The sequence below is a fragment of the Urocitellus parryii genome, chromosome 5, assembly GCF_045843805.1.
Source record: "Urocitellus parryii isolate mUroPar1 chromosome 5, mUroPar1.hap1, whole genome shotgun sequence".
In the NCBI taxonomy this organism is placed as follows: domain Eukaryota; kingdom Metazoa; phylum Chordata; class Mammalia; order Rodentia; family Sciuridae; genus Urocitellus; species Urocitellus parryii.
Genome location: NC_135535.1, coordinates 46,353,743 through 46,377,545, shown reverse-complemented (window position 1 = coordinate 46,377,545; position 23,803 = coordinate 46,353,743). Strand labels below are relative to the sequence as shown.

Below are 23,803 nucleotides of genomic sequence, written 5' to 3'. Positions count from 1 at the left end.
TTAAAATATATATATAATTTTCTGAAATAGTTTCACCTAGCCATGATTTAAAAATGGGCCCTCCATCTTTTGGGGATAGGCTAACATGCAATATCGGCATTTCTAACAATCTCTAAGGTGATGCTAATGATACTAGTCTTTGGATGCCCTTTGTATGGCAAGACTTTAGAACACAATCCTACAATATGAAGTCCTGGAAAATTCTATAAATTATGGGCTAAGGTGATATGTTTAGATGTTTCCATTGATCCCATCAATGGTGAGTTTTCAGGAATATAAGAACCCACAAAATATTATCAAATTATGATAACCATAACTGAATAGTTTTGGCTTAAAGACTGGCAGGTGAAAGATTCTAGTTTTTACTATTCCTTTATTGGTTCATTCATATTTATAAAGCACCTACTATGTGCTGGGTGAAGGTCTCCTAAAGAAGTAATTAATTGTCTCTTTAACATTCATTAATGTTCTATTCTCTTATTGATCACCTTTAAGCCTCATTTCTTTTCATCCCAGTTTCAATGGACTAATCTATTTCATATGATAAGGTATGTAAATAGGAGGATGACTACAAAAAGAGGATTCTCACAGCAAAGCTACTTTTACAATTTAATAAGATATAAATAGCCAGCATGGTGAGGCTCACTTGTGATCCCAGCCACTTGGAAGGCTGAGGCAGGAGGATTACAAGTTCAAGGCTAGCCTTAGCAACTTAATAAGACCCTAAGCAACTTAGTAAGACCCTCTCTCAAAATAAAAAAAAAAGCGTGGGGATGTAGTTCAGTACTTAAGGCCCCCTAAGGTTCAATCCTCAGTATAAAAAAGAGAAAGAATACATATATTTATACACACACACACACACACACACACACACAAGCAATTCTCCTAATAGCTATTAAGCATGCTTCCTTTGAAATGCAGAGTGCCTTGTACAGAGGGTTGACAGATTTAGCTAATAAAAATAAGTAACGCACAGTTAAATTAGAATTTCAGATAAGCAATCAATAATTCTTTAGTATAACTCAGTGTGTTTAGTATATTCCAAATAGACAATACTGCAAAGATTACATGACATATTGTATATTACAAATATACTAAAAATGATCACTTATCTGAAACTCAGATGTAACTGGGCATTGCATATATAATTCAGATATATTAACCCTAGTTGCACATCTACTAGGTCTAGGCTATGAAAGACTTCTAGATGTTCATTTTAGTTTCTTTTTTCTTCTAAATCATGTACAGCTATCACTGTCTTTGTGCCTGGATCAGTTGCTCTGGACATAGACTGACAGATTGATCCTTGAGGTGTTTTCTACATGACATACTCAACCATATTATTAGTGAGGTTCCTTTACAACAAACTCCAAGAAACAATCTTAATTTTGCAGTTATTTGAGTTAGGTGCTTGATTGTTCCCTTAAATAGACCTTTACCTATCGTGGGGATATAAAGCTTTATGTATATGAAGATCAGCATTTTGGTGATTTGAGCTTTGGCCAATGCTAATTCTCTGAGATGACTACTACCTATGACAATTTTAGCTCTTAGGTCCTTAAAAAAATTTAATGATGGGGTTAGGACAAAAAAGAAATGGTTCCAAATACCAAGCCTGCAATTACATTCCTTCATATGGTAACCTATGCTTACTCTTCTTTACTAAGGAGTAGTTGGTAAGTTTTTGTCCTAAGAACTTTGTTTTTAACTAACTTACATAATTAATTCAGTGGGTGAAACTGGACTCTCTCAAAATTAGATAAATGATCAAAACAGTCTCACAATTTCTACAAATAACACAGCTTATCTTACCACTGTGTGTAGCTTTTGGCTATCTTATGGGGAAAAATTCAGTCTCCTGTAATTGTCTTTAATTAACCTTCTCCATATATTTTTAAAACACCTCAAACCAAACATGTCCATTTTCCATTTTAGACTACCCCTCCTTTTATTTTTTTCCAGAGAAAGAAACTACAAAATACTCAGGTCCAGTACCTCTTCATTTTGTGTCTGTGTTTTTAACTTACTTATGCTATTTAAAAAGCCAGAAATAAATCTTGGCCTTAACTTACTTTGTGAATTTTAAAGCTACACTTTTGCAAATGTTGGTAGGAATCAGACTCACCTCTGGTACCTGTTTGCCTTGGAACCCCCTCTAGAAATTGTGATTCAGTAGATTTGATGTGGGACCCAAACCCTGCCTTTCTAACAAGTTTCCTGGGTGATTCTAAGTGTATGGCTTTAGTCATAGTGGAATTCTTAAAACTTCTCATCTGGGTATTGAATAATTGTATAAAATAGACGAAAGGAAAGAAAATCTGTTATAGGAATATACATAGCTATCAAAATAAGTTTATTTTTCTATCTTCTGAATTCTTCCTTGAAATAGATGTATGAATTTATACTAAAGATAGTAGATCTTTGGATACTTTAGTGTCTGTAAATTCTTCTGATGTTCTTTAAAAGCGTATATATGTCTCACTGTTCAAGAAAGAGCAGTTTTGACAAATACAAGGAAAAGTTCTTACACAATGGAACAATATGTTAAAGCTATTTTTAAAGCTTTATTGTACCACTGCTACTACATTGTTTTCACATAAATAACAAAATTAGAACACAATTCAAGGCAAAGTGGACCATCCTGCTTCCAATCTAAAAAGTTTTAGCACGTAAACTGCAAATAGCTCTCTGTGTAGTGTAATATCACCTATGAAATTATTTGCAACAGCTGCATCTTTCTAACACATTTATATATATATATATATATATATATATATATATATATATATATATATATTTTGTTTGTTTGTTTGTTTTGTTTTGTTACTCGAGATTTAACCTAGTGGTATTTTACCACTGAGTCACATCCTCAGTATTTTTTATTTTTTTTATTTTGAGATAGGTTCTCACTAAGTTGCGGAGGCTGGTCTTGGACTTGTGATTCTCCTGTCTCAGCCTCCCAAATTGCTGGAATTACAGATGTGAGCCACCACACCTAGCTTGAACACATTTTTAAAAAGAGCAGTGTGTGTGTGTGTGTGTGTGTGTGTGTGTGTATATATATATATATATATATATATATATATATAGAGAGAGAGAGAGAGAGAGAGAGAGAGAGAGAGAAGGAGAAGTTTGTATTTGTTTAATTAAGTGCTGTGTTTCAGAAATAATTATAATAAAAATGAAACTTTCTGATAGAATGACAATAAAAATGATACATCATTTGTTAGCTTCTGTTCTTTAAATGATACAAATAACTTTAAAGCATGTTGAAAACAGAATAACTTGAATTAAATTCATTTTGGAGATACAAAATTTTAACTATATTAGTACTTATTATTCTTTAGGAAGATACCAAATTTAATATGTATTTAAAAGTAAGTAAATCATCTGGAGGATGAAACTTCAGAGTGAAAGAAAAATGTTTTAATTTTTTCATGCATCAGGAAAAATGCATTTAATAGATTATGAAAATCTATTAAATTACTTTATATATTTTTTTAAATGGTGGAAAGTGCTCACAGAGCCAAAAAATCAAACAAAACAAACAAACAAAAATCACCCCCAAAGCCCAGAATCCACATTAATAGGTCTCAGGCTGAAAATGGTTGGGGAATTCTGATAATGTGCCAACTGTTTTTCAGTGATCATATAAATAACCATAGATGATATTATTTTCAAAGATTATTTGAAAATAATGGTCATTACAAGGCCCATGTTGATGATGCAAAGAGAAAACAAACCCTTAAATGTCTGCGACAGCCAACTTGGCCCAAATGTATATACACAAGTCACTTCCTGTCTTTTTTTGTTATTCCCCACAAGCTCTCTATTCACAAACATTTCTGCCAGGCACTAACACAAATAATTTCTTCCAAAACCTTTTCTCCCAAAGTGTACATGACTGCTTATCTTTTATAATGCTTATGCATTTTATCCTTTCACCTAAAATCTACAATTGAACAATTATTTTAACCAGCAGTTAGTTATATGGAGCCTTCCAACAATATGGCTTACTGCATCAGCAAAATCCTTTTTAGTGATTTCTTCAGCTCAGTCATTCAAGGACAGTTGAAAATTTGACTGCTTTTGGATAAACACGAGAAATGAGTGAATGTGTACTGAGTACTAAATTAATGTTGTTTGGTTGACTGATATTTTATATTCAATATTACTCTTTGTACAATATGAAGCAACTGAGTGAAAATAACAATTTCAGAAATCCATCCAGATTTTTAAAAATGTAAGGATACTTGGCATCCCTTGGAAAATGTATATAAACCGTGCGTAGAATTTTGCACCCTTTACCTGGAAGTTCTAGAACTACATCCATATACTCTAACTGCTACAGAATTTGTGCTGGTGTTGTTGAAGACAGTTTTAAGTTTAGAATGTTTTAGTTTCCCATGCTAAAGATTATTTGCTTAGATCTACTTGCAAACTAGTAAGTTTCTTAAAGTAAATCTCCCTGTTTCCCATATAGATATGGAGGTCAAATGATGACTTGTTTTCCTCATGAGGTAGATCTATAAAACTTCAGTAATCTTATGAGGCCATCCTACTCCTTGCTGGAATAGATACAACTGTAAGTTTTGATGGCTCTGTGAATTTAAAACTCCTATGTGGATTGGATAGAAGACAAAGGCAATAGTCATGATTTCAATGTAGCATTCCTCCTTAAACCTGTATTATTTCTTTATTGTTTCCCCCACTCAACACTTTCCAGAAGTTGAAACATTCCTTCCTTGAATCAGGATTTGTTGAGCATGAATGACAAGACTAGCTTTAAAGTCATCCATTATTAATGGTTTCACTTTCCTCAAGTTACTACAGTCTGAAAATATTAAATGGGAAATTCCTAATTTGTAAGTTTTAAATTGTGCACCATTATGAGTAGTGTGATGAAATTTCAAGGTTTACCACTTCATCCCACCCAGGACTTGAATTGTTTATTTATCTAGGGTATCCACATTGTATATGCTACCTGCCCATTAGTAATATAGTAGCCATCTTGGTTATTAGATAAATGATTGTGGTATCGCAGTGTTTGTGTTCAAGTAACCCTTATTTTTATCAAATAATGGCCCTGAGCTGCAACAATAGTATGAACAGAATTTGGGTATACCAAAGAGAGGCTGTAAAGTGCTTTCTTTAAGTGAAGCAATGAAAGTACAATAAGGTATTAAGAGAGAGGGAGAGACCATATTCACATAAGTTTTAGTACAGTGTATTGTTGTAATTTTTCTAATTTATTATTAGTTATTATTGTTAATCTTTCATTGTGCCTAGTTTATAAATTAAACTATCATCTGTATGTATGTATAAGAAAAAAGTGGTATAGATAGGGTTTGATATGATCTATAGTTTGAGGCATCAACTGGGGGTCTTGGAATATATTACCCATGAATAATAAGGTGGGGGACTACTTCATAAAGATTTAGTGTATGATCTCTGTTTTCAATAGGCTTATAGCATTGCAATTTACTTTTTCAGTTTTTCCCCCTGTATCTCTTATGCTATATAAGAGACTAGGTGATGGGGAAATGATTTTTTTAAAATCAAATTTCAATTGAACTTTCCTAGAATACACTAATGTACAAGTACATCCTAAAATGTAGGCCAGTATAATATTCTTTTTAACTTATTAAGGTTAAGCTAAGCAGGATGTCTTCCCTTTATGATATTATATTTTAAGAGTTCACAGTTAGAGATTTAGACCTCAGAGTGCATTTTCATTCTGGAAGAAAGAGTGCTCCTTAACAAAAAAAAAAAAAAAGGTCAACTGTGTGGTTATATGAAAATTTAATTTAGTGCTATCAAATAGATCTTATTGCATTATTGATGACTATCTTCTGTGAACTGATAGCATGAATGTTTCTAAATATTTGAATATTGGTGTCTGATTGAAAAAGAATATATGGGAGGAATGATATTTCTCAATTTGTAGCTAGATTAGTTGGCATCTTGGAGACAATTCTTTTATTATCATTCTTACTACTCAGAATGAGAATTTTAGGGCTCTGATTTTTATAAAAATTGATTGAACCATACTGCTTTGTTTTTTTAAGAGTGTGTCTGCCAGAACAGTCTTTCTTTGTCCAAAATATGCAGTGTACCTTAAGGGTACTTGAATTTCAGAGGAAATGGTAAATATCTCAATCCCATATTTTCTTTAAATTAGTCTCTGTCACGTACAGGTATCCCTGGTTCCATTCAACCCACATATTCTATTTTATTAAATTCTTATTCATTAAATTATCCTATTAAATTTTATTCTGTTGCTTTATTTGTTCTATTAATATGCTATTTTAAAGAAATATGAGCTACGTAAAAAAATTTTTAAAAATCCAAAACCCATTTTACATTCTTATAGCAAAAACAACTGCTCAGCTCGTGTAGCCCTGTGGTAGAGGCTGGCCTCGTACACACAAGGTCTGGATTCCAACCCCAGCACAGAAAAACAAATAGAAAATCACTAGAGTAAGTTAAGATTATTTGAAATATATATTCTAGTATAAGTGCTCATCTGAAAAAAAAACAAGAGTAACTTTTTAATTGAATTTTAACCTATTTTTGAAGTCTGTTCAATTCAACTTGTTATAGAGGGCTGAGTAGAGGAGAAGAAGGAAAGTAACACACTCTTACTTATGAGAATGGAGATAGGTGAATTATAAGAAAACATAGTGGGGGCTGGGGATGTGGCTCAAGCGGTAGTGCACTCGCCTGGCATGCGTGCGGCCCGGGTTCCATCCTCAGCACCACATACCAACAAAGATGTTGTGTCTGCCGAGAACTAAAAAATAAATATTAAAAATTCTCTCTCTCTCTCTCTCTCTCTCTCTCTCTCTCTCTCTCCTCTCTCACTCTCTCTTTAAAAAAAAACATAGTGGACCCTCAAAAGACTTTTAAAACATATGCAACTGTAAATTATCCTTGATTTATATATATATATATATATAGATATATATATAAAAATCAAGGATAATTTTATATATAATATATAAATTTTGTGTGTGTGTGCTGGGGAGCAAACCTCAAGGCTTTATGCCAGCTAGGCAAGCATTCTACCACTGACCTATAGTTGAATTTTTTTTTTAAAAAAGGAATAAGTGCTTAGGGGTGAGGAGTGGCAGAGCACTTGCCTAGCTCATACAAAGGCTCAGGGTTCAATCCTTAGCACTGGGGTTAGGAGGGGCATCATGAAGAATGGATGCTTAATGTGACATAGTGATATGGATAGACATTGGAAACAGGGGTTCTTTCTTCTTTCTGCACTTTATTGTAATTGCATATTTACTTATCTGACCTCCCCATTACTCTAAGGAGTAAGATACAATTAATGATTTTGAAACGTGGTCACACATTGGAATCACCTAAAAAACTTTTGAAAAATATAATGCCTGATTTAATTGGCCTACAGGAGGTAGACTAGGCATTAGTATTACTTAAAAGCTATCATTGTATTTCTTTTTTTATTTTAATTTTTATTTTTTAGTTGTTTATAGACCTTTATTTTTTTTTATTTGTAGATGGTATTGAGAATTGAACCCAGTGCCTCACATATGCTAGGCAAGTGCGCTACCCAGCCCCAGCCTCAGCCCCTATCATTGTAATTCTAATATGAAACTTGGGTTGAGAATCAATGGTGTAGGGTTTTCAGTTACTAGCACAAGCTCTGGCATATAGTAATTGTTTGATAAATATTACTTGGATGCTTGAATGAAACCATAAATGTGTTCTTTGTGAAACAAATATAAACATATGATTCGGATTTTTAGTATACTTTCTTTTATTGAAGAATGTATAAAATAATTTAAATCCTATAGATGCATATTTATGCTGCCTTAGATTGCAGTATTTAGTTATCAACTTAAAAAATAGATATTTGGAATATTCATTGCAAACATATAAGTGTGTTTTGGTTAATCTTTCACATTGTTTTCTCGAGCAAATTGGTAAACTTTCATACTATAAATTTTATGCTATGCCAAATACCATTCTTAATCTGCTATCAATGCCAAGTTTAAGGTAGAGCAGAAAAGTGTGTCTGTTAGCTTATAATTGTGTTAAAGCACATATATTCTACTTATGTGTATTCAAATATAATATTTTTTATACTGCCATCACGCAAATTTAAATTTTTTCTTTTTCTATAAATCTGTTGTTCTTTCAACACACATTTCTAGTCATGTTGTGGACACGGTGTGTACAGTGGGTAGTGCAAAGGGCTTATTATATGCACTTCACTTATGAAGATATATTTTGTATGAGGGTCAAAGAAGAATTTGTCCATGGATTCTTTTGTCTTGAATAACTTTCCACTGATCAATATCTCCTTTATTAAGCTCCCAAATAATGAACCTTCTGCTAAGGATTAAGAGTTGGGGATGAATCTCACTTCCTGTGTTAGCAGTACAACTTGAACATTTTCAATGTTTCTGTGTTGTTTGGGACAGTCTTCGATAAATGAACAACAGGAAAGAAATTGTATGAATCTGGGTTATATTCTATATATTATTTGATAAAGTTAAATTTTCAGGTTGACTTTTATATTTTTTATCTTCTTTGCATAGCCAGAAATGATATAGGAACTGGAACTCTTAACTCTCAACTGCCATTGTTAGAGGAGTCCACTGCATTCAACTGTAATGCTTGTTTAATTTATGAAATGAATGAGTGATAGGAAAGTGTCCAAAGACTGGCATGGTAGAAAAACACACATTAGCTTCAAAACTGAGCAGCTAGGTAAAAGATTTAAGGGTACAACAGATGGGGATCCTCAAGTAGGATTGTGGACCCATACTACCTGGGGATCTTTTTAAAAGACGTTGTATAAATCCAGATTTCCTGATACAGAATCTTCGAGGTGGTTGTAGAGGAAGAAATAATGGAAAGGAATACTAGTAATCTGTAATTTTTTAATTTTTAATTTTTTAGTTCTCAATGGACCTTTACTTATCTATCTATCTGTTTATTTATTTATTTATATGCAGTGCTGGGATTCAAACCCAGTGCCTCACACATTCTAGGTAAGCCCTCTACCACTAAGCTACAACCCCAGCCCAGTAATTTGTATTTTTAATAAATCCTCCCTTTCCTTCCACTGGGGTTTGTCATGCAACCAGTTGGGCAAATGTGTCTTGTCAAGCATTTTGGAACCGCTGATATAAGGGAACGTAGAGTGGACAAGGAGTCAAGAAATTCAGTTTCTAGTGCTCGCTTTGGCAGCACACATACGAAAATTGGAACAATACAGAGAAGAGTAGCATGGCCCCTGCACAAGGATGATGCACAAATCCATGAAGCATATATTTTGCACAAATGGTGAGACTCTACTTCATGTACACCCAGAGAAGTGAAAAATTCCACTCCATTTGTGTACAATGAATCAAAGAGCTTTCTACTGTCATGTATAACTGATTAGGACTCATAAAAAAAGAAATTCAGGTTCTAGTCATAGCCCTTTTACTAGTTTATCTGGAATAATTCACTTAACCTTGACAAATTTCAATCTCCTTGGTGAGAGGCCTCATTTTTAGATAGTTTCTCTAGTGATTTATAAGGCTCTTTTGTGCCTAATTTATTGGGATTCTGTTAGTTTTATCTTTCATGACTTCCTGAAGCAAACCTCTAATAGAGGAGTAAATTCACAATAAAATGATTAAAGAGAGAATGAATGAAGCTGCATGTATATTCCACAAACAAAAACTCCTGGCTCAGGATTGAACTATGTACTGCACCAGAAGTTTGTGCATGTGCATACAAGTCTTTCTTTACATGTGTCCATCAACTGGGTCCGTTATTGGTCAACAAATTAGAAAAACCTGTGAAAATCACACTTGGGTTTTTAATCGTTTCAAAAAAGTATGTTACCTCCAAAAGAAAGCTACCCTTAAACATTAGCCCAAAAATTTTGCAAAAACACAATTTATTTCCTTGCCAGTTTTATCAAGCACACCTGGATGATGTCATCCTTCTTATCAGAGGACAGAAGTGTCTGTGTCAGCAAAACCTAATAATTTCCTAATCATTGACTATAGTCATTACACAAATATGCTATGTATATGCCTACATCTATAATCCTATATGAAATAGCACATAATCATAGAGTCATTACAAAGGAGAGGCTCAAGAAATGTTTGTTGGAATAGTAAAATAAGCAAGAAAAGAAAGGAAGAACGAGGGATAGAGTACAGTGGGGTTAATGATGAGGATGATGTTTTCTATTATTGGATATCACACAATCCACAGTAGCTTATTAATCTTCCATAGGAAATATATTGGGCATGTAGATCTCCCATGGAGGTGTTAAAACAAGATATCGAGTAGGAGGACTTTCAGAATTGATTCTGAAAGGAATTGCTCACCTTCTTTTAAGCAGAGGCTTTCATTGACCACTTTCCCCTCCTTGTTGATGATTATTTTCATCCAGCTATGGAGGTATTTCCTGCCTTTCTTGACCACTACTTTGGGGCCTTGTTTCTTGAGAAAGAAGGAGGTATTTTTGACCTCCAGGAACCCTTCCTGCTCGTAGCAGGTCCATCGGGGTGCCTGGGAGCAGGGGGTGAGGACAGCTGCACGGGAAGGGCCACCGGAGGAGTTGGAGATGCCCAGGCACAGTGCAGATCCAACATGGAGGAGGTTTCCATCCTCAGCCCACAGCCACTGCTGGTTCTGGCTGGTACCATTGCAGGCTCCCACGATCACTCTCTGATTTACGAAAAGGCACTGATGTTTCTGGACATGGACAATCTGAAACCCCTCTGGAAGATGAAAAGCTTATAAAGTGTTGTATAGCAAGTTATAAGACCTGTTTAAAAATAAAAAAAACCCACCTACCCACAAATGTAAAAATACTAGGTTTATTTATATTTTGCTATTTCTACCATTTCAAGTGAATATTCCTAGAGTCAGCATATGTGATTTAAAATCCCAAGGCTAATAAATACATAAATTAATTCAACTAAAAGTTAAAAGTCTGATGATCAAAAATGTCAAAACGTTACACTTAGCAACCACCTCTCTCCTCTTTTGAAGCTTTCACATGCTGTGAGGGAGAAAACACATATACCTCATAACAAAAATGAAAGGAAACTTGGAAAAGAAACAAAACCATCCAGAGAATACTGTTTTTCTGTGAATAAGGAAGGACCCATCCAAAGAAAGTGGTGTCTCATGATGTGAGCCCAATTAATTAAATATGCTACGGTTATGTAAAGCTCAGTTCCCTTTTTAAATCAGTCAACTCCATATCACCTCTTTCATTCTAAAAAAATAAATCACTTTTTCAATCCTTGAACTCACACTGTAATAAGTATTTGTACACAAATTGCTTAGTTTGCATAAAAATTTTAAAAATTGCACATATTTACCAAAATATAAATATAAAACAATATTTTCCATCCCTCCAAGGACAATCTCCTAGCTGATAGCAACCAATGAAAGCATCAATTATCACAAACTGAGTTTCCATTCCTCCTGGAGAGAAGCTACTATTTTGTGATAATGCCTACAAATTTTCCTTAAATACTAACAGGTTTAAGAACAACAACAACAAAAAACCCCTCAGCATTTCTTGATGTAAGAAAATTAAATACCCACTTGTTAAACATTCACATTAAAAAGTAAGCTATTCAGGCTCAGAAGCGTTTTTAATGAGTTTTGACTTAAATTGCCCACTTCTCCCATGAAAATATTCAGCCCTTCCAAATGACAACTTCTAGATAAAATACATCTCCTCACCCCCTTCAATCATATTCCTTCATAGTTTCTTCCTTTAATATGAAAAAAAAATCAGAACTTTAACCTGATTGGAAAAGGGCATGGGGGTGCTCCAGCCTGTTACATAATAGTAAAGACATCTCCTCAGGGTGCTGTTCTCTCCCCTGTCAAGATGCCCTGCGAGGGGCTGAGCTGCCCAGAGCCTCTGGAGGACCCCAGGAGACGTTTCTGTTCTTTGTGGGAGAATTCTCAGCAGGGTGGGCACAGTTCCCTCCTCACTGTCTTTGGCTCCACTCTCCTGGAGACCTGGTTTCATTTCTGCCTGATCAGCCACTTTTCAAAGGCCACGGGGGACTCCTCTGTTAGATCTGGGAGAAATGCCTCAGGATACTGAGGCAGACCCACTCACCCGAGCTCCCGAAGATCAGGCTGGTAAGAATCGCCATGTAAAATTCAGCCTCCATTTTCCACTTAACAACTCTTCATGCTTCGCTTGGGGGGGAAAAAAAATTCTCCCAGATAAGAGAAGCAAAGACTAGGAAGGAAACGTGCCTTCATGGTGAGGGGAAAAGTCAGTGACGAGCGCTTCCTCCAATTGAATTGTTTGGGGAAGTTTTACACCAGTGTCCTTTTGTCTGTTTCCTTAGAAAGGAGGGATTATGATTACCTCTCTCTTTTTTAAATGTTAGATCTAGCCTCCAGGAGCAGAATAAACCTCCTTAAGTCTTCACCTACCTTCCTTTTGGCACAGGACTACTTCTTAACCTCAAGAGGGAAGAAAAGGAATTGTGATTATAGGTAATGGAGTGCTTCTGCAACGTGACATCTTTTCAGGTGATGCGATTCTGCTGAATATACATAAACCATGTAATTTACGAGGGTCCATGACAAGTCATATAAAGACATGAACATGTACTGTTTGTATAATGATATGCTGGGAGTCGATGAGGAAAACCACATAATGATGGCACTTCTGGATCATTATCTCTCAAGGGATGACAATATTCCATTTCAAGAGAGTCATCTCCACTGGGGAGATGCAGAGACTAAATTTAAACTCATCACATTATCTACTTCAGGCTTCCCCTACCAGATAACGGCCTTTCTCCCAGTAGAGAAAAAAAATTAGATAGAAAGAATATACTTTACTCAATATTTAGTATTAAGAGTAGTTTATTGGCAGTATGAAACAAAGTCAACATCGCTGCATTAAAAATTCATTTTTGAGTGGAACATCTAGGTGTTTGCTGAGTGTAGTTATTTTATTTGTCTCTTGAGGATTAAAACCTTTCAGAAATGTAAGGACATACATGGCAGCATCCTTTTGAAGAACCTCTGGAATTGGGAGTGGCTACAACATCCCCAAAGGTATCTGCCTTTAATTAGGAGAGATTCCAGGTAGACAGCATATTCAAAACTCCCTTCTTAGTAAAAGAGAGACAAGGATTAAATTCGGATGCTTTTTAGTTGCTACAAATTTGTTTTTCCCTTTTGAAGTAAAACAGTTCACAATGTAGAAATATAGTGGATAGAATTCTGGAGCAGGACACACCTCTATGCCTAATGGGAAATAGAATAAGTACATATATATCCAATGACAATCATTGTGCTCTGTAATTGATGGGAGGTACTATAAATACACATTTAATAGATAATATTATCAAGACACATTTCCATATAAAATATTAACTGCTTTTGATTTTTTTTCAAAAACAAAAACTTATTTGTTAAAAATCCATTATCAATCACTTGCGACTTTAGCAGCAAGATTCCAGTAACTGAGATAGGTAATAGCACTTAAAACAGGAACAGTTGAACAGCTGACAGTCCATTCACAAGACAGACTCTGCAAACATTAAAGCATCTAAACACACAATAATGATTTCTTTAGCAGCTCTTCTAGTCATCCCTTGATGACAGATACCACTGAATATTACATACACAAGTTCTGTGTGTCAGATAGACAACACAGACAAAACAAAATCCACCTTAGACTGTGTGGGAAATGTATCATACCTCCATCAGCATAGGGCCTTTAGAATAATTTGGGGGGTGCTTACAAATGCATTCATGTACACAAGGGGCTGGCAACCTTGACCACGTTGCCAAGTCTTCCATGATCCATGCCACAGGTTGGCTTCAGAGCAGCTTTCCTTCCACTGCAGGAAGCTTCTTAGAGAAGCCTCAAGTGGGTGATTTGATTAATCACCCCAGAGATTGATGATCAGGTGAGTCTCCCACGAATCACTGGACAGTTTCTGCTGAAAGTCTGCTCTCGTACAGGCAGAGAGCATGATGTAAAAATTCATACTGCTCACTGGTTTGTACCATTCCACCCCTGCAAAGAAGAAATGACAAAAAAAAAATTCATTTTGTTAACCTCCTGCAATCTTGTAACCCAGAGACTATATTCAAGCTAGGATGTTATGCCAAAGACACACAGAATAGTTCCATATAATGATTCTTTTATTATCCCTTCTACCTGTGTCCAAATGTCCTAATTTGTGGGATTCTCATGTTGATACAGTCATGCACTGCACAATCACCTTGTAGCGTGATGCATTACCCCTGTGTTTGTGTAATACTTAATGATAATAAATGACATTATTGTTTTCATGTATTTACTGTACTATACTTTTTATTATTATTTTAGCATGTACTCCTTCTGCTTATATAAAAAACTTAACTATGAAACCTTATGCCATGTGATGCCAGCAGGAGATTCACACATCTCATGTTTACTGCATCTTTTGATTACATAATTTTCTCTAGTGCTTGGTTTAATTTCATGTTTTGATCATCATGACCCTAGGAGCAATAATCCATTATATTTATTTATATATTTATATTTTATAAATTTATATTTTTATATGTGATATACAGAAGTATTTTTATATATTTATATGTTATATGCAAATAAATATATAAATGTCATATAGTCCAGGAATCATGTAGTCCAGGTGTGCAAGAAGCTATGCCATCCAGGACTGGGTAAGTACACTCTATGTTGTTTGCACAACAACATCACCTAATAACACATTTCTTAGAATGCATCCCAATCATTAAGCAATATATGACTGTATATATAAAGGGCTTAATACAGTGTCTTGTATATTAGGCATGTGATTCATTTTAAATTTTATCTAAGTACCATTACTGAGGAGGTGATATAGTTTTATAGTTAAATACTTGGACTTTGGAACCAGCCAAGCTGAGTTCAAATCCATCCTCTGCCAATTCTTAGCTGTGTGAGTTTGCACAAATTCCTTAAATCCTTTTGCAGCCCAGTTTCCTCCTCTGTTAAAGCAGGAAAGTAACAGTAAGTTATAGCTAGAGTATTATTCATGGGGACCTTATCATTCATCTTTTGTTAAAATAGATTGAAACTGATTGAAATAGGGTACCCAAACAACTCAGCTGTGAAATGCTGCTTTTTATACAAGTAAAAGGAAAGACTACTGCAGAATGGCTTATTTGAGTATGCTAGAAAGCAACCTTTGGGTGTGCTGGGCACCTAAGCACAATAGTGGCAGGTCCTTAGATGAACTGGAAAAGGGGGACTGGCTCTTGCTTTTTCCTTTGGTGTGACCATACTTATCACTAGCTGCTCAGCATTCCCTTCATTGCTGAATTAGTGGAAGTCAGTTGACTTCGTCCTGCTTCTTTATACAATATTTACACCACACTTTCTCCTTATAATGATGGCCTTTTAGCTTGACAGAGTAATCACTGATATAAAGCTGACATATTTTTCCTGCCCAGTGAATAGCAGCATTATTGTTTGTAACTATTTAAAGTCCTACAAAGTCTCTGTAACTCTGCAGGCATACAACTAATTTTATATTTTAGTTTAATTCTACGTTTTAGACAGTTTTTCCTCAGTGGCTGTCAGTATCATTCAAAATAATTTTCAGATCGTTTGAGCACTTCAACTTAAAAACTCGATGCATTACCTCATTGTAACCTGGCCTCGGGTTAATAGTAATGACTAAAACTGGTCTTGGATTTATGTTTACTTGTCAGCCTCTGTAAATATCAAATCGGTAAGACTTCACCCTTCTAAACTAAAGACCGATTCTTCACCCAGGTTCAACATGATGCCAACATGATGTATTTGGCAAGAAATGAAGAAGTAAATTTATAGTATTGAGTGACAGCAGCTTATTGGCAGACCTATTTCTTCTGTCACTTTCCCTAGAACTACATTTTTAAAAATCTGTAGATGGACACAATATCTTTATTTATGTATTTTTATATGGTGCTGAGGATCGAACCCAGTGCCTCACACGTGCAATCGCTCTACCACTGAGCTACATGTAGCCCCAGGCCCTAGAACCACATCTTGTTGACCAAGTGTTCCTTGGTCAGAAGTTGACAACAGAAATGGCCAGCTGAGGATGTGCTCTTTCTTTTGTTAGCTTTATGATGACATCTGGGCACACCTAAAAACAGCAGGTGTCCGGAAGATGTTGGACTGGACTGTGAAACTTGGGAGACACAACCATAGTAAATATTAGATCAGCTCCAGGGAGCTGGGGGCCCCTCCCTTCCTCTGGCATTTGCAAGGCTCAGGGATCCACTACTCCCGCCTTGAATGGACCTTGTATGTGCTCCATCTCTTAGATTCTGGTCTGTGAACGTTCTTTTACCATTCACCTCCCTTTGAGGCACGGTTTTCCCTTTCTTGTATATTCTAGTCAACACCAGTATCTTTGTGTCCCACTGGTGGGTGAACAGACACACAGGGTAGGTCTCAATAACCATTTTACCCTAAGTGGGTCAGCAGTGTATTTTAGATTTTCTATGACATTCTATTAACTAAGTCAAAGTTATTTTAGCCAGTGAAGGTGGGAGAGAAGGGAAAACACTCATTAGTTGTAGGCAAGCAAAATTCTTGCAGATTCTGAAGGCTTCAGGAAGGTATATGAGAAGCTCTAACAACTTCATTTGGAAAATAAAAATGAAGGAATTGGCATTCATTCCATTATTGACAAAATCTAGCTTTCCCAAAAGGAAACAGTTAATATGACAGATGGTCAGCCAGTTTCCACTGAAACGTTCTGAGACTGGCAGAAATGCTCTTGAAGATATCAAAATATCCCGTCCCTCTCTAACTTTCACCCCATTGGTCCAACTGAAATAACCCAGAAATGTCTTAAGGTTCCCCTTGTAGTCACACAATAGCTCTCTAAATGCTGGAAAACAACCATCAAAGTCCCATAATCTTTTCTTCTCTAGACTAAACATCCTGTGGTTACTCAATATTTCTGTACAGCCTGGTTTCCCTGTCACTCACCAATCTAGTCTCCTTCTTCTATAGGTTATTTTACCAAATATGACCTTCTTAGAATGTTGTCTCTTCTCCTGATAATATCTAGTTGGCTGGCATATTCACTCCCTTGAGAAACACATTATAGACCTATGAGTTTGCATTTGCAGGTGCATCAGGTGAGACAAGATCCACACAGCCAGATATTGAATGAAAGTTTAAGTTAATTAAAAAGTCAGCAGGGTTTTTTTGAATGTGAAAATTACATCTCTCTCCCATCCTGTACTTGCACTATTGAATTTTCAAAACTAAATGCAGGGCTTCCTATTTGTCCGTGCTAATTTCAACTTGTTAGTTCTTGTTCTGAGCATGATGTTCTCGTGTACTGAATCATTATTTCTGTCCTTCCATATATTAGTCTTTTATTTCTCACTTCTAAAATTGCATCTTCCAGACATTTGACAAGGATGCCTTACATCTTATCTAAGTCATTTATACCATAATAGAAAAAGAGAGGGTCAACGTATGGTCTTTATTATAAGCAATTTGGTATCATGTTATGTACTGTCTCATCCCAATCTGAAATTGTTTCCTACTAAGTTGTAGATCCTTTAAGGGTAAGAATAATGCATAATCTTTTCATATTTGCAACAATAAGAAGCATTTACTAGTCCTAGGTCAAGTAGGCTACTTGTCAAGTAGGTTTTCCAGGCTATGCTATTTTAATGTAACATGAGAACAGATAAACTCTGGAATAAAATAAAGCAAAAGAGTATCCCAGGATGCATTGATTGGAGGCCTTCATTATCATTTAAACTCCACCAAGGTTAAGATTTTAAATGATTTCCTTGGTGGTTTCAGTGGAGTAGGTTATGAAGCCCCAAACAGCCAGACTGTCATCGGACAGAATGCCCAACACATTATATTAAGGCATTGTCCTTTCTTGAAGTATCCTGTTTAGGTACAAATCTGTTTTCCTGGAAAGTAAAATGCAGTATACTACAATACCTATCATTGAGCAGGAATTAGTCAAAAAAAGTAAGGTCAAATAAAAATGACATGGAAACCCTAGTTAGCTGGGAGTGGTTATGGGTTTGAAAGGGTTTGTAATGCCAAGGCACCAAAGTGTGTCAAGAGGTAAAGGACAACATAAACTGTCCTCAAGACAAAAGCTACTCTATCACTTCCAAGCTGCAGTGCTCAGTTCTCCCATTTGCAAAACAATGATCTATTCAAATAATAGTACTACCTCTGAGCACTGTGAGAAATAAAGGGGCAATCCATCTGAAATTGTTTAGCACAGAGTCATGCTCATAAATATACTCTAATATACTCTAATAGTATATACTCTATATATTCTATATAGAGTAATATGATATACACTCTATATAATATATACTCTATATACTCTATAATCTAGTAATATATACTCTAATATTATTATTACTCTTTGGTACTCTCTGATCCAACAGGTCTGGTTAGGAAGCTCTGGGGTGAGGTCTCTGAAGGCCTTGGAGAGCTAAGAACAGCCTGGCAGAAGACACAAAATTTCCCAGGTCAAGTCTAGATGGAAAGATCCAAATATGCTTCTAAATATTCGTCAGCCTAGAAGATGGCCACAGTGGAGGCAGTGATAAGCAGTGGCCTTGGAGTCCAGCAGATTCAGAAATAAATTCTTATTTCTAACCTACTAGTTGTATGATTTTATCTATCTATCTATCTATCTATCTATCTATCTATCTATCTATACTGGGGATTGAACCCAACGGCACTTTATCACTGAATTTATCCCCACCTTTTCTTTTTTTGAGACAGGATCTCGTGAAGTTGCCCAGGCTATCCCTGAACTTGTGATCCTCCTCCCTTAGCATCCTGAGTGGCTGGGGTTACAGTTGGCATGCACAACCATACCCAGCTAGCTATATGATTTTAGACAAGTCATTTATTTCTTCCCAGCCTGGCTTTTCTCACTTAAAAAGTGACATTAATGACAGATGTCATTCAGTTGTGAGGACTAGAAATTCACAGCCTATCAAATGTCTGGCCACAGGCTGTTTGCAGCACTCTCAGGAGTCCCGTCTCTACAGTGGTACCTGAGGGCTTTGGCAAGGTGGAGGAGGAGGTTGGGTGTTTAGGATTAGTTGCTAATCCCAGCTTTCAACAAGGCAGTTGCACTTTTTATTGATTTTCCACATTGGTGCTTTGTGGAAGATTTTTGTCTGCAAAATTTTTTCCATTGTTCACAAAAAAGTTTGGAAACCACTGGCCTGGCAAGTAATGTTTACTTAATAAGATTTCAAATTTTGCAAGGCTTCAATGAGATAATCCAAAAATCACTTAGCAGAGGGGCTGTCCTTTACTAACTACTAAGCAAATGCTGCCTATTCTTTTTCTGATTCTTTTTGTAAGTGGTAGTTAATACTATGCTGATTGTGCATTCAGGGGTTTGCTTGGGGCCCTCATGGTTCACTTCTGTTGTCCTGGTGTGATTATTAATAGGGCCAACTTTCACTCTCAGAGATGATTTGGTTTGGAATATAAATTACTTGTTCATGTTAATGCCCCTTTCCATGCTGTGGAAAAAGTGGTTCCCTGAATTGCAAAAGTGATGTTGGCTGTGTGGTTCTGACTTTTTTGTGGTTACAGAATATGAATGCTATGTTTGGCCGGGGAAGAAAAGATTCAAATATACTCCCCCTTCTAGAAATGTCAGATATCTCATATCACATTAGCCTTGCCAAACCCAAAAATCAGTGTCATCTCAGTTTCCATGCAGGGAAGCACGTAGCTGTGCCTGTGGGGGGTAGACTCAAGTGTGTGTGGGGGAGGGGGTTTAGTTTTTTCCATTTGCTAGTGCCACAGTGTGTTGGGGGGGAAAAAAAAAGGAAAACCAGAAAACCCTCCAGATGCCCAGGAGAGAGATTTGGTTTTTAACATGTTAAAATTGTGACCTTTTGTGACTATTAACTCACATACAGAGAGCAGCAGCCTTTCCTGCTACACCGCCCAGCCCATATCCGGTCTAATCAGTAGACAGAAGAAATTCTGCAGCAGTGACTCACTTCTGGGTTAACAATGGGCCTTACGCTCCTTTGCTTTTTATTATTTTCAAATCTGGAATTCTTTGGGTAAAGTTTGGTACAGTAAATTTAGAACAAAAGGTGTGGATGTTAATGTGCCTCATGGGTAAAACTGATGGCTAGGGCCTGAGTCAAGTGAGGCTAAGTCTGTTGCCCTAAGTCAGGGCCAGCTGTGAGGCGTGTCTGAGCCCCTCCACCAGAGGTTTTCCCAGGCCTTTCCACAGATGTCTCATCAAGAAGGGAGAACTGAAACAGAAGCGTGACCCATTCTGACCAGGTACTACAAACATACATTTTCTCCCAAATAGGTGTGTTCCAAAATATTTGTAGGTTTGATCTGGCAAAGGGGAGGGAGGGGAAGAGAGGGGACATAGAGGCAGGAAAAATGATAGAATGAGATGGACATCATGACCCTAGGTACTCGTATGACTGACTGCACATATGGTGCAACCCTTCATCATGTACAACCAGAGAAATGAAAAGTTGTGCTCCATTTTTATACAGTGAAAAAATAAATTATATGAAAAAATAAAATATTTCCAGGGCATAAAAGCCAGTCCTGATCAAGTGATAATTCAATGACAGCTCTAGTCTATATCTGGAGTTCCATTTTTTTCCTCTTGAAAATTAGCCATTTTCTTCTGAAGACCCACATTGACACTCAATTAACTCCTAGCTGAGAAGAAGAAGGTTGTCCTGGCAACCCGTTGGAAGACTCAATTGGGTTTGGCAAGGCTAATGTCATATGAGATATCTTTTTGACAAAGACCACCTCTGGTTATGATCTCAGAACCAATAATGTAAAAAAAATAAAATAAAATGAAGTAAACCAAAATGCTGAATTCCTGATCTTCAAATGAGATCTCTGAAATTCTGTAATTAAGGGTACCTTTGTGCTTGGGTGGAAATGCAGAGAGATTCAGATAAGCTGGAAGGCCGTGGTTGATGAAATCATACCAATGAGTAGAAGTTCTGGATTTGAAATCATTTTAACTAGAAATTTGGATACAAAGAATATGTTGGGGACATAGCTTAGCCTATGATGTTGCTGGCACATATACTCCTCCTTTAAGATTGCTATCGTTCATGAAAAAAAGAAAAGAAACTCATGAAACTAAAGTGACTAATCAAAACATTTCAACCGTGATGTGATGTGGTTGAAACTAGAAGCATTGTTCTGTCTAGGAAGCTGGGAGTGAGGCCTGGGGATGTCACTCCCATTTAGGCCTGCAAGGTAAGCGGGTGCGGAGTCCACTCCAGATTTCACCCCTAACTCTCAGAAAGGAGGACTGGGCAGATTGTTTCCTGTTTCTGGGGGAGGAAAAAAAAAAAGTAAAAGAAAAGAAAAAAGCCTTAGAACCAGATATAAGTTTATAATTTTACTTCCCATATTCTGTTTTCAGATTCTGCCAGTTCCCGGAGATGCCAATGGGATTCAAAGAAATGCCATTAGGAAAGAGTTGCCTGAGGTCAAGCTGCCATAGAACATGTCCCTTTCCTCCCTGCCTGGATGTCTTCTGATGCTCACGTCTGGCTCCTTAGTCATTTTCCTGTAATGTCTATGAGTGTCCCGGGCCAGTTTATTACTATAGGTCATCATTTTTTTTTAAAGGGACAAGCCTCTTTCTTATGCTCAAAGTATAAATGACCTTCTATTACTATCTCACAGTATGCAACTTTGTTATACATAAAACTATACATACTTTTCTTGTAGCAGGGGCTACATAAAGTAAAATTTTTTTGGTTTAGCTCTATAGCAATTGGAACTCTTAATTAGGTGGTATAGTCACAATAGTTTAGTGATATTTGAGATTAGAAGACTAAAGCAATATATGAAAGGGCTTTCTAAGTAATAAAAATAGTTTCATTTGATATTAATGTTATTAATGCCTTTTTGTCACGAATTTTTGGAAATTGTTGGCCTTTGCATATATAGTAACTATTTGATAGGAAAATATGAGCTGGGCATAGTGGTGTATACCTCTAATCCTGGTTACTTAGGAGGCTAAGGCAGGAGGATTGTAAGTTCAGGGTCATCTTGGACAATTTAGTGAGATATTGTCTCAAGAAAGAAAGTTTTTTTTTTTTTTTTTTTTAAAGGGGGCTGGGTATACACCTTAGCATAGAGCACTCTTGGGTTTGATCTCTAGCATTGGAAAAAAGAAAAAGAAAAAAAAAACAAAAACCAAAAAAAGGAAAATGTGACTGAGCCAGATAACCCCCCTTTCACAGCCATACTAGCCAACAGAAAGTTCATTATACTTATCATATACAGATATTAGTAATAAGTAATCTAAACTAAAATCATCAGAGGTAAGCATTTTTTTCCCCTGGTTTATATAGCAATTAGTTTAGGGTCATTGACAAAGTATTAGAAAATTAATTTCTCTCTTAACTTTATGCTTAATCTACTTGCATCTCCTACTCTAGAAAATAATAGCCTTTGGGAACCAAACAAGTCTATAGTTTAGTCAAAATTGGAAATTCCATTCAGAGTGTTAAAAAAAAAAGGGTCAAAATTTGTTATGTGACCTTTGATTCATGACTTACTCCTTTTAGTCTTGGATAATACTTTAAGATGAAAGTTTTCTCAATGTTGTCAAGGTCACATTTTTTTTAACGCATTATTTTCCTAGTTGGCATGGGCAAATTTTATGACTATTATTCTTGTTCTCCAAGAAACAGAGGTTCAAAGTTTTAACAAAAGCAATAGCTGAAAGACATCTTACTGGAGACATCTTACCTGAGCCATTATTGGTTGGCCAAATAAACATACATATCCAATATAGTTATCATTAATTTTTAAATATAAGTGGGTGCTCTTGTGAGTCATGGAATGAAAATAAGTACAAGCATTATGGGCTTCAAAACACCACTATCAGGTAGAGATTTATGAAATATTTTAGTCCTTAAAAGGGGTCCTAATACCAGAAATGATTGGGGACCACTGTTGTGTACCACCTCTTTTTGCTATAGACAGAGAGACCAGATGAGTGGTCTCCCAGAAAATTAGGGCAGAGTCAGGTTTAGCACCAAGCTCCTGTTGTCTGGTCCAGGGGCGCCTCAGTCCTCCGGCTCTCTGGCTGCCTGCTCATTCTCCCAGCAGATAGTGCTGAATTCTGATTTCCACATTACCCCTTTAATCATTTAATTAAAAATGAGCCATAGGAATGCAATGATGCTCCATTAATACTCTTCTAAATAAAACACTCGTGGGTGCCTTGCTTTGACTTTGAATTAGGGAAAAAAGAAATCCTGTTTTAGCTCAAAATATGCTCAAAAGTACTATTAAAAGGAGAATCACAGGCTCATGAATCTGCCATGAGAACTGTGGCATCTATTAATAGAAGTTTCCCTAAAGCCAATAATAATAATGTCTTGCCAGAGAAACGAGGAATCTACCAAATGGCTTTGTCACTGTTGTTATACTGGAAACATCCATTCAGCATAACACACTCATTTCTAAACCAGACCATTGGAATTTATTGCTTAAATGCAGATTTGCAACTTGAGTACAAATGGCCTATTTTTGTCCTGTTGAATAACAACCATCATGCATTGTAATTTTTTTTTAACTCAGGATTTTGGCCCTGCCCAGTGCTCACTCTGCCTTCACTTATCAGTCATGAAACAAGCTCCCTTTTACATATCCAAATCACTGTCTTGTTTTTTTCTTTGTTGTTAGCCATTCCTTGACTTCGAAAGGGGAAGCATCTGTGAATGATAAGGGGCT

The 23,803-nt window shown here is 36.2% G+C and overlaps 2 protein-coding genes and 1 non-coding gene across 5 annotated transcripts in view; 1 reads left to right on the top strand and 2 right to left on the bottom strand.

Annotated features, from left to right (window-relative positions):
* The window catches only part of Ptprb (protein tyrosine phosphatase receptor type B), a 121,651-nt gene extending 109,451 nt beyond the window's left edge, over positions 1-12,200 (bottom strand). The window contains exons 1-2 of the mRNA XM_026386687.2: positions 12,131-12,200; positions 10,368-10,763 (exon numbers count right to left, since the gene is read on the bottom strand). Of these exons, the coding sequence (XP_026242472.2) occupies positions 10,368-10,763; positions 12,131-12,185 (451 nt within the window). The 5' untranslated portion in view covers positions 12,186-12,200. The remainder of the gene's footprint in view (positions 1-10,367; positions 10,764-12,130) is intronic.
* On the top strand, positions 9,213-9,315 carry LOC113181257 (U6 spliceosomal RNA). The gene has a single exon (XR_003300578.1). It is a non-coding gene; the product is annotated as a U6 spliceosomal RNA (small nuclear RNA).
* A 705-nt stretch (positions 12,201-12,905) lies between the features above and the next one.
* The window catches only part of Ptprr (protein tyrosine phosphatase receptor type R), a 249,710-nt gene continuing 238,812 nt past the window's right edge, over positions 12,906-23,803 (bottom strand). For all 3 annotated transcript variants that reach the window (XM_026386614.2, XM_077798697.1, XM_026386616.2), the window contains one exon: positions 12,906-14,059. In XM_026386614.2, coding sequence (XP_026242399.1) covers positions 13,966-14,059 — 94 coding nt within the window. In that variant the 3' untranslated portion in view covers positions 12,906-13,965. The remainder of the gene's footprint in view (positions 14,060-23,803) is intronic.